We start from the raw sequence: 11648 nt of genomic DNA, 5'->3' as shown, positions 1-11648 counted from the left end.
GTAGGAGCAGTGACCTGTAGGAGCAGTAACCTGTAGGAGCAGTGAGCTGTAGGAGCAGTGACCTGTAGGAGCAGTGACCTGTAGGAGCAGTGAGCTGCCAGCAGTGGCCGGCGCTCGGGGACCCGCCTCCATGATGTGGAGCCAGGCTGGTGGTCAGAAACACCTGGCTGGAGGATTCACCTATTGCACATGTTTTTTATGACCTACCACTAACCTACGCAGACACGGGGAGAACATGCAAACTCCACACAGAAATGTCCAGGTGAGAATCGAACCCGGGACCTTCGAGCTGTGAGGCACGAGCACTAACCGCTGCGCCACCGTGTCCATAAAACTATGTGACCACACGTAGTGGGCGTCACACAATATCAGGTGATTGGGAATCTATGGCTCAAAGCTTGTCAATTTCCCAAAAAATACCAACCTCTTCTAACAAACTGAAAACCGAGAAACAGGAAATGCTAATACAGAGGTAAAAAAAAGTTTGTTCCCTGAAACTCTTACCAACATTTTCCTCCCCAAAAGCAACATTTCTGCCAAAATTAAATGAAGTGCAGATTCTCCATGTTGCGCTATCAGCCGGGGAAACCGAAAATCATTGAATTCTGTTTTCCATTCATTCCACGTAGCCAGAGGGAGTAAACTTCTTTTTTTTTTTTTATTGCCGTTCATATCTTCGGGTTACACAGGCGACGTCACAACTTCCCACAGGCCGGTATAGAGCGAGGTTTTTGCAGACAATACAGTAGTTAAATGAACGTTGTCTTCAGGAATAGATGTATTTTTTTATTGATATCAGTTGGAGGTCAGCCACCACGGCCGCACAGTGTAAACATGATAGACATACTGCTGCTAACAGATAAGTTTGTAGACGCTTGGTAGATCCAGGAAAAGTGCATTATGGAGTAAAGTACTAATTTGTGGGAACTAATCTATCCATAAGAGGCTCTGTGTCGATTTCCTTGATGCAGTACTTTGCAGTCAATATTTCTGTCTTCTCAAGTGTTACTGTATCTGTTTAAAGCAAGTTTACTAAGCAATACAGACTTGTTTATCGCAATAAATCATTTTCGTAGTCCCTGTGGGGGTAATACAAGTGTTTATGGGATGATTGGAGGGTCTGTCATTTCCCCCCGGTGTCCCTGGCCAGAAAACCAAATTGCAACTTGACTGCCACCGGACCGGAGCCCCAATACACACTAATAGAATCACGAAGAAGAAGCTAACAGGCTAACGGGCAAAGCTAACTGCGGGCTAGCGCCTCTTAAACAGTATTCACAGCCAGGTTTGAGTGAAAAAAGTTATTTCCATTGTGTAATTGGATGCACAGTAACCCTCTTGCCCGTCGCCTTTTCTGTCAGCGTAGTATTTACCCTCACGGACAATTAATACGTTAATAAATCACATCTTGCTCTCTAGAGTTACTTAGTACTGCTTTAAATTGTCCACTGTGAACTGAATCTTATTTCTTAATGTGTAAATCATAAAAAAAGCGCATTTTAATCAGTGTTAATTTCGTCGACTAAAATATTTAGTCTTAATTTTAGTCAAAGTGATGTTTTTTCCGACTAAAATTGGACAAAAACTAAATTAAAAGTTTCTCATGAGACTAAAACTGTGACTAAAATGTCCAGATATTTTAGTCGACTAAAATAAGACTAAATAAAAATGAAAAGGAGAGACTAAAATCATCCAAACTTCTATTGAGCGTCTGAAAGAGCCTCAGATCATGTAAATTCACTGCTAAAGCATCAGCTCTGAGCTTTGTTCATGTGGAGCAGCTCCATGAAGCAGAGGAACAACATTAAACATGATTATAATGAATATTATAGATACAAACTCGACTAAATTAGTCTTAAATTCAGTCGACTAAATTGACATGCAATTTTAGTCGACTAAAACTAGACTAAAATTGAAGATATTTTTTTGACTAAAACTAGACTAAAATCGAATTACATTTTCGTCGAAAGACTAAGACTAAAACTAAATTAAAATATGTTCAAAATTCAAAATTAACATTGATTTCAATATGTTCCTAACATCACCATGAGCTAAGAGAGTGCCCTGAACAGTTGTTTCTGCTTTTTTTTTCCTCTTTTGCAGATTTGGAAACAGTCAGAGGAAAACCTTTCGCCGTAAAACGCCGCAGGCCTCATCCGACCTTCCTCCTGCCAGTCATTCCACCGGCCGCTTTCTTGCCATCTCCGCTTCTACTGAATCTACTTCAAGTCAAAGTGGATATCAGAAAAGCTGCCTTCTGACTTGAAATTGCACAGGAATTTCCCCCAACAACTGTGAACCGGAGGATTATGGCAAAGAAAAACAGCCAAAAAGGTAGGATTTTGATTAGACTTTGGAATGTTTCGCTGTATTCCTGGTTCCGAGTTCAGACTTGAATAACCTGACGTGTTAAGTCTGTAAGTTAATGCCCGTTTAAGTTTCTCTTTGTCCTGCTTTGTTCTGGTTTGTAGTTTTAATTAAAGCTAAAAACTCCTCCGAGGTGGTGGCTCCTGTCACTCGTCCGACTGCATATTACTGCACTGACTAATTAACGCATTCCACACAAACTATTAACTTAAAATAAATAACTCATTATTGACTTGTAGTCGTAACTGGATTTGCTATATTGAATTTGGATGATTATGTGAGGAAACATTCCGACTTCAACAAATCAAAGGGATTCGAAAGTTAGTCATTGGGGCTGGGCTTCTTCTCACACGCGTCACTAACAGCCGACAAGCCAAACACTGGTCCATAGCAACGCTTTCACTTTCAGCAGCCACACTTTATTAAGGCGAGACACTGCAGGTGAATAAATGTAGAGATATCAATTTGAAACTGAACATTACAGATATAAATATGAGAAAAAAGTGTATTGCATTTTTTCTGTCATTTTATGTTTTCACAAAAAAATAAGGCATTTTGAGCATTAAAATGGCCGAAATTGCCTAGATTTTGGGCAACGAAATCAAAATAATGAATGGAGCCAGATTAAATGTTATGGTTTTATTTTATTGACATATTAGTAACTCAGATTTTTTCAGAGGGGATTTGGGATATTTTGTTTAGTTTGTCAATAAACTAATCATCAGTGAAAAAAATCTGTAAAAACTCAAATTCCGCCTGTTTTTTTTGTTTCAAAGCTGAATAAATCAGGCTAGGAATTAGATATTAAAAAATCACTCTGAAAAAACCTTCTAAATATAGTTCGGTCTCAGACTGTAAAGTTTGGAGTCTGTGGGAGCTTCTATAAGGGCTCAGGCTCTGCCCGAGTGCGGCTTCTCTCATTCAGAGAAAACCAGCCCTGAAGTTTTGTAGCGAGTGCTCATGCTCGGCCCGTTCTTCCACTTTTCCGCTCCAGCGTCTCGTAGGAGGAAAAACACCATATTTGGGTGAAAGCGTCATCACGGGGCCCCTTAGCAGGACACGTGGATGTCAAATCTGTCAATATTTATGAATGAAAACCCGCGGGAAAGACGGCCTTTCTACGCGGCGCAGCAGCTACTTCCGGGTTGCCCCCACCTCGCAGACAAAACATCAGAAAATAAACATCATGCGGGTGAGTTTTGTCATGTTTATATCTGACATGAAAACTAGGATGTAAAGGGAGGAAAATAGATACAAATCTCCACTTCGACCACTGCGTGAAAAATCAATACTTTCACCTGCCGTGTCTCGCCTTGAACATATATCTATATCTGATTTTGTGAATATTAAAATCAAACTCTGTTCACTTGTTCTAAGCCTATTTAAAGGCCCTGTACCAGATCTTTTTTTAACCACAAACAACGAAAGAGGAAGCCACTAAATCAGGGGTAGGGAGGGCCAATTTTCATCATTCACAAAACACCCAAGGGCCGAACCTAAACATTGTAGCAAAACGTAAAGAACTATTTTCTGCAAATCCCAATGTTTTACATCAGTGGTTCCCAAGTGGCAGGGCTTTGGGACCCAAATAAAACTGTCATTTGTCATTTATCGTATAAAATATTGCATTTTCCACTCAAGATTTTGTTGAACAAGCACTGGATATCCCTTTAAGACTGAAATTATGATCAAAACAACCCAATAACATTCATTTGAACATACACAGTTAGTGTTTCCATGCAGTTTCAGATGGAAAATACTGAATAAAAGTTCCCTATTCACCTTATTCCGCCCCGCCCACTTTTGCCACTTTTTGCGTTGTCCAGACACTTCCGGTCGAGCGCGAAGCCCGTTTATTTTAACGGAGAACGAGGGAAAATATTCTCCTCTCAAATCTGATGTTTAGTCGATTGATTTGTGTAAAATGGCCAATGTTCATTTGCACCGACATGTCGACACTGCAGCGTTTCTCTGCACGGACTAAAAACGGCTTTGTTTTCGTGTAGTGACTGATTTTATGTGGACTTCTCCAGCCCCATGTAAACACATAGGAGAAAAGGGGCGGGGACAATTCATGGCGGCGCCCACGCGAGCCTCCAGAATAAGGTGAATAGACTCGCGACCCACTGAAAATGGTTCTGTGACCCACTTTTGGGTCCCGACCCACCAGTAGAGAATCACTGTTTATCATTATGACCAAGCGGGATGTGCTGACAGGACATTTTTAAAACACTGACACTATTTCTCGTAATCTTAGACAACTTTAACAGGTATTTGGTCTCTTATTTGCCCAATAATATTTCTCCAAATCATCTTATGGGCCATTGGTTGAGTGCTGGAGTTGCCTGAGTTGCCTACCCCTGCACTAAATGAATATGTTAGTCATGCCCAAACTCATTCCTAACTTTCGATTGGATTATATTTGACTAAAATAAACACATGGCTGATTCATGAACTTGGACGGTCCTTTTATACAAACTTCAGCTCAAACAAAAACACATATTTATTTCCAATATCATTAAACGCACAAAAATCTTCCATTGTCTCATTCGAACTCCAAAACTAGAGGCTGTTTGTGCCAAAGAAACCTGACAATTATTGAGATGAACCAAAGTAGAATGTAGAAGTAGATGTCATCCAAAATATGGAAAATATAAACTTATTTATCACAAACAAATAAAGTCAAGTCTACATTGGGTTCATGTGGATGTTTTCTCACAGCACATTGTTCAGTAGAAGCGAAAAACGGCAGTCGTAGTGAGCGCTAGCTAGTGTTAGCATTAGCACGATCTCCGTTATTTATGGGCTGTTGAAGCTCTTTGCTCCTCTCCGTGTCTTTGTATCTTTATTTAGTAGAAAACTATATTCATAATTCGGCGTTTGTTAAAGTAGTTTTATAATAATTAGAGAAAGTTTAGATTTTTAGTTTTCCCCCAGTTTTCAGTCGTCTGTATCCATCTATACGTTTGTTAAGTGGTGACGTCACAATTTCCGAGAGAAAAAAACTCTTAAAAACAACCAATATTTCTGAAACTCAACGGAGAGTTACTGAACCTACTTATTTCTCAGACTCATTTGCCAAAAAGTATTATTTACTAAAGTCACTACTTCCGGGGTTAGCGTAGCTGCTGCGCCATTAGCATTTCTCTCCGCTAACCTGGATGTTGCAATTTTGGTAAATATTACTTTTATAGCAGTAGGTTCAGCATTTTTGGCTAATGGGCCTGATAAATAAGTATGTCCAGAAACTTTTAGAAAGTTTTAGAATATTGATTGTAGTTTTAAAGAGTTTTTTGTAGTTTCTCGCACACCTGCGGACCCGGAAGTAGAGCTGTGACGTCATCACTTAAAGCAGTACTAAGTAACTCTTCCCCCTAGAGGCCATAAGCGCAACTGCAGGTGTCGTAGCAAGTTACGATTTTTTAACTTATTAATTGTCTTGGAGAGTAAATACTACGCCGACTGTGCATCCAATTATGCAATGGAAATATTTTTTTTCACTCAAACTTGGCTGTAAATACTGTTTAAAGTGACGCTAGCCCGCAGTTAGCTTTGCCTGTTAGCATGTTAGCTTCTTCTTCGTGATTTCATTAGTGTGGCAGTCAAGTTGCAAACATGGTTTTCTGGCCAGAGACACCAGGGGGCGATGAAAGACCCTCCAATCATCCCATAAACACTTGTATTACCCCCACAGGGACTATGGGGAGGGTTTATTAAGGTAAACATGTTATTTAGTACTGCTTTAACAAGTGTATAGACTCTTTAGAACAGGGGTCGGCAAGTTTGCGTTGAGGAGGGCCAATTTTCATCATCGCCAAAACACCAAGGGCCGAACCTCAACATTGTCACCTAAAGTAACTCCAAATGCCAAAGTTTTACATCAGTGGTTCCCAAGTCGGGACCCGACGCTACACTTGGATGACAGGCCCAAATAACCCAAATAAAACCTTAATTTGTCATATATTGTACAAAATATTGTGTTTTCCCACACAAGTTTTTATTGAACAAGCAGTAGATACGCCTTTAAATCTGAAATTCCATGCAGTTTCAGATGGAACATATTGAAAAAAATGTTTCCTAGACTCGCGACCCACTGAAAAAGGATCTGCGACCCACTTTTGGGTCCTGACCCACCAGTTGAGATTCACTGTTTTACTGTAGGACCAAGTGGGATATTCTGCCAGGGCATTTTTTGAATACTGACACTATTTCTTGCATTTTTAGAGTACTCTAAAAGGAATTTGATCTCTTATTTGCATAATAATGTTTCTCAAAATCATCTTGAGGGCCAGAGGTTCTGTGCTGGAGGGACAGATTTGGCCCGCCTACCCCTGCTTTAGAATGTTGTGATGCCAACCTATTGCCCAGCTCTGATATTTGCAACATCCCGGTTCTTAACAGGGATGAGCTCATAGGCACATTTCACAACTTGTAGGGTCACTTTTCAGGGTCATTGTCACAGAAATGTTAGAAAACTAGACTTCATGACATTGATACAAACGCTTTGTAATTAGATGGACCATGTTTTATGTACTACTACACTAAAGGAGGACAAAACAAAATGTGTTCCACTACTAGAAAAAAAAATGGTTTAGTGCCTTTTAATCCATGTTTTTATTGCATTTTCAAATCAAGAAAAAACGTCATAACTTTGTCGTTTCTAAATTAAACCTTCAGTGTCAAGTACCAAATAAAAAGATTAAAGAGGGGGTATTATGCTTTTTTCAGCCACACAGCACCAGTCTATATCACACTACAATGATGACCAAACCTTCTGTTGGTCTGTAAATGCAGTAAATTAGAATAACTGCCTTGTATAAAATGTCTCTCTCAAAATGGCTGAAGTGAATGTCTTGAAATAGGCCTCTGTCTCTTTAAGAACCTCTGAGCCTTTAGACACGCCCCCTCCACACGCTGTCTGTGGCATCAGTGGGGAGGGGGTTCTGCTGAGGAGCAGTGGTTGGTTACTCGGCTGGTGACGAAAGCTCGGAGGCGTCTCCAGGAGGTGGGGGCGTTCCTAGGAGGACTCAGGCAAACCTATCCCTAAAATGGCAGCCATCAGAGTCTTTACAGATGACTCAAAAATACGTGAATGTGCCAAGGCAACACTTCAGCCATGTTTTTAATTAGGGAATGACATAACATGATGTAAAGCTTGAAAAACTCAATTTTGCATAATACACCCCCCTTTAATAGCTGTCAATAACTGGAGAGAAAGATAATTAATACTTTTCAGAAACTTTTGCTTTGATAAACTCCTGCTCGACTAAGAGTTTACACTTTAAAAAATGTAGTGAAGTCCTAAGTTTTCTCTTCTTAATACCCATTTTCGCGTCTCCCTCGCTGTGGGATCGTGTTCGAGCTGTCAGAACATGCCGATGAGCGTCTCCAGTAACAGTAACCCACTTTCGTTTACGTGGAAACAGCCTTTACAGCAGTCCAGGCTTTTTCTCTCTCTCTCTCTCTCTCTCTGTCTTTCGACACTGTGTGGACTTTACTCCTCACTGCAGCTGCCTGTTTGTGTTTTCCAGTAACTGCGTGTCCTAGAGCCCAGTTAGCCTGAGTCTTCATATCTTCCCGACAACGAGATTCTTCAGTTTGCATAACATTTTGTCTGGTCTGACGTGGAGCTGCGGCAGTCGATTTGGCGCATGAACGTTGTTGTTGGTTTGGATGTTATGTTAGAAATGCGATTCTTGTATAGCGTTTCTCAAAGGTTATTGCCCTGGAACTGATTTTTTTTTTTTTTGTATTGTCCTCCTGTATTGTGAAAGAACATTAGGCTTGTGTTATAATCCAGCTTTTTTTTTCTCTTGGTTGTGAACAAGCAGGCTGGTTGTTGTTAGCGTTACCTTGACTTTAAACTTCAGGCACGTCCCTGAAAGTTGAGGAGAATCACGTGACGATGTGCGGTGTTAGAAATCAGGGCGTTTAAAGCCAGTAGATGAATTGTGCCAAAATGGATGTCATAAAAAAAAACATTAAAGTGGATTAAAACTGGCATTAAAGGGATGTTTCAGGATTTTTGACACAGGGCCTCATTTCCTAGTTATCCAGAGTGTTGCTGGTACCTGGAGATATTTTTTTTTGTAGTTCATGCAGTTCTTCTGTTTGAAGAGTTCCGTGGCGCTAGGCTAGTGCAAGGCTAGTGCATTTCTATGGTATCAGCTAGCCTGCCAATGATCCTTGATACATGTTTTTCCATTAGTTTATTAATAGATACAATTGATAATTGATCTGTAACATCATGAGAAGAAAACATGACTTGATCTGAAAATAGAAAAAAGAGGACCTTCCGCTTTGAAGAAAGTCTCTTGGTATCGGCAGATGCTCAAACCCCCAGTATCGGTGTCGGAAGCATAAATCGGTGCATCTTTATCAGAAATACAGAAATTATGGCTCTAAACACATTGAACTGCAGTTTTGGCTGAAATTGTACACAATTATTTAAGTTTCCCTTTTGCTTTTGAATTTCTAAATATCCCCTCATTAACTCATTTGACGGACTGTTAATGTTGAGAAGAGAAATGGGCACAACTTATTTGTATTTGTGGTAGAGCTGGGAGATTTTTTTTCCCCAATAAAAACTTGATTTATGATTTTCGATTCGTTTCCCCCCCCATTTAAAACAAAACAACTGCGAACTGTGAATATATTTTAAAAAATGTATATATTGTCAAAAGAAAAGCCCAGCAGAATAAAGGCTTTTTAAAGCAGTACTAAGTAACTCTTCCCCCTAGAGGCCATAAGAGCAACTGCAGGTGTAGTAGCAAGTTACGATTTTTTAACTTATTAATTGTCTTGGAGAGTAAATACTACGCTGACAGGAAAGGCGATTATACAATGAAAATATGTTTTTTCACTCAAACTTGGCTGTAAATACTATTTAAAGTGACGTTAGCCCGCAGTTAGCTTTGCCCGTTATCATGTTAGCTTCTTCTTCGTGATTACATTAGTGTGTATTGCTTTCTCCGGACCGGTGGCAGTCAAGTTGCAAACATGGTTTTCTGCCCAGAGACACCAGGGGGCGATGAAAGACCCTCCAATCATCCCATAAACACTTGTATTACCTCCACAGGGACTACGGAGAGGATTTATTAAGGTAAACACGTTACTTAGTACTGCTTTAAATGTAAAGGGAGAATTCTGATGTTCCCAGCCCTAATTTGTGTTATTAAAAATATAGTAGTTGGGCATTAAATGAGATTCACCTTCACTCTCTATTGCCTTTTATCAACTCTGGAAATGCATTGAGAAAGTTGGAAATGTGTTTTTGGACCATAAATAAGACTTCACCTGTTCTCTTTCATTGTTCGTGCACAAAAAAAATGGATACAGGGCGTCAAATGTTGATTTTAAAACAGAAATTATTATGTAGTATTTAGTCCAGGTGCAATTACGGTCCATATGATGATAGAAATATGTGTAGACTAATAGAAATGGAGAATAGTTTCAAGACATTCAATATTTTTCCCAAATTGTTGAACCCATTTTACTGTAATGTCTTTTTTAATCTGCCTTTTATCTTGTTATGAGTTAAGTTTGGATCAGTGTACACGGGTCACGGCCTTTTTCCATTTATCTCACAAATTTCATCTGTTTTCGACGCCAAATTGTCGCGTTATGTTTAATCTGTAATGTTCCCTAATCTCATTAAACGCCACAAACCTTCAGAAATAGATAATCCAGCCTTGCTCTGGTTCGTTCCCTGGCTTTTCCCCCCACTCATGGCCGGGGCAGAGATTCGAGAACACGGCGCCACAAGCTCTCCAGGAAATCCCTGAGAAAATATCTGCCAGCAGCTTTGTTTTGCAAATGAGGCTTAACAGCGGTTTGCAAATAAAATTCCACGCTGAAACTCAGGGGTGGACGTGTTTTTGTTTGGTTTCTCACAGATACCTCGGGGGTTGTGTTCGACACGCGCTCCAAGATGGTCATGTCCCAGGGCGGAACGGCGGAGCGGATGAAGGAGAAGGTAAGGGGCAGATAATGATAATAATAATAATGTGATAGAAATGGTGCTCAAACTTTTCACACGAAGTCGCAGCTCTTTAAGTGTTTGACCGTCCAAGTTCCACCAGGACTCGATCAGGATGAAGTCAGGGACTGAACCGGGTCTAAGGAAAGGAAAGCTTTACATGGGACAATTTTAGTGGACATGAACCGTGGCCAGTCAAACAATCTAACTGAGGTACAGACCAGTGTTAATTTCATCGACTAAAATATTTAGTCTTAATTTTAGTCAAAGTGGTATTTTTGACGACTAAAATTGGACCAAAACTAAATTAAAAGTTTCTCATGAGACTAAAACTGTGACTAAAATGTCCAGATATTTTAGTCGACTAAAATAAGACTAAATAAAAATGAAAAGGAGAGACTAAAATCATCTAAACTTCTATTGACCGTCTGAAAGAGCCTCAGATCATGTAAATTCTCTGCCAATGGATCAGCTCTGAGCTTTGTTCATGTGGAGCAGCTCCATGAAGCAGAGGAACAACATTAAATATGATTATAATGAATATTATCAATGCAAAGTCGACGATATTAGTCTTAATTTTAGTCGACTAAATTGACATGCAATTTTAGTCGACTAAAACTAGACTAAAATTGAAAAGCTTTTTTTGACTAAATCTCGACTAAAATTAAACTACATTTTAGTCAAAAGACTAAGACTAAAACTAAAATAAAATATGGTATCAAAATTAACACTGGTACATACCTAATCTAACTTAGGTATGTACTGTATTAAAACTATACATGCGTTTCCAATGACATCACGCATAGTTCCGGCGGCCATTTTGAATACCGAACTAACTCATCGAAGAGGAAACAGAAAACCTTTCTCTGTGATTTTTACAGTTTGTCATGTCAACAGAGTCTCAGTCTGAGTCAGTGTTTAAGCTGCTCAAGATGTTAGCATGCTACCGGTTAGCAACTGTCTACCATTGACAGTTGATTCAATCACATCTATGAACACTGAGGAACAACTCAGCTCTGACCTCTGTCACAAGTTGTAGTAAAGTTTTGGAGTGCGGTTCAGGGCTTTCTCTTGGAGAGGTTGGAGGTGAGCTGTTGAAGCTAAATGCTAGCCGATAGAATGCTAACATCTTAAACACTGACTGGTTTCTTCACATAAACGTGCGTCTCTGGGTCGTGTTTTTACTGTTTTCTTCTTGAGCAATGATTACAATGACATAAAAATGTCACTGTCAATCAGTTGTCTTTTATTTTCATAGTAGAGTAGAAGATATTGTTGCATGTGGTAGTACTATGTAATGCTA

The 11648-nt window shown here is 39.6% G+C and overlaps 1 protein-coding gene across 1 annotated transcript in view; it reads left to right on the top strand.

The window, feature by feature from the left end:
• Nucleotides 1-2292: 2292 nt before the first annotated feature.
• The window catches only part of spats2 (spermatogenesis associated serine rich 2), a 44223-nt gene continuing 34867 nt past the window's right edge, over nucleotides 2293-11648 (top strand). The window contains exons 1-2 of the mRNA XM_079558827.1: nucleotides 2293-2334; nucleotides 10263-10342. Coding sequence (XP_079414953.1) covers nucleotides 2310-2334; nucleotides 10263-10342 — 105 coding nt within the window. The 5' untranslated portion in view covers nucleotides 2293-2309. The remainder of the gene's footprint in view (nucleotides 2335-10262; nucleotides 10343-11648) is intronic.

Source organism: Gobius niger (genome assembly GCF_951799975.1).
Source record: "Gobius niger genome assembly, chromosome: 6".
NCBI lineage: Eukaryota > Metazoa > Chordata > Actinopteri > Gobiiformes > Gobiidae > Gobius > Gobius niger.
This window is presented reverse-complemented; position numbering and strand designations above follow the sequence as displayed.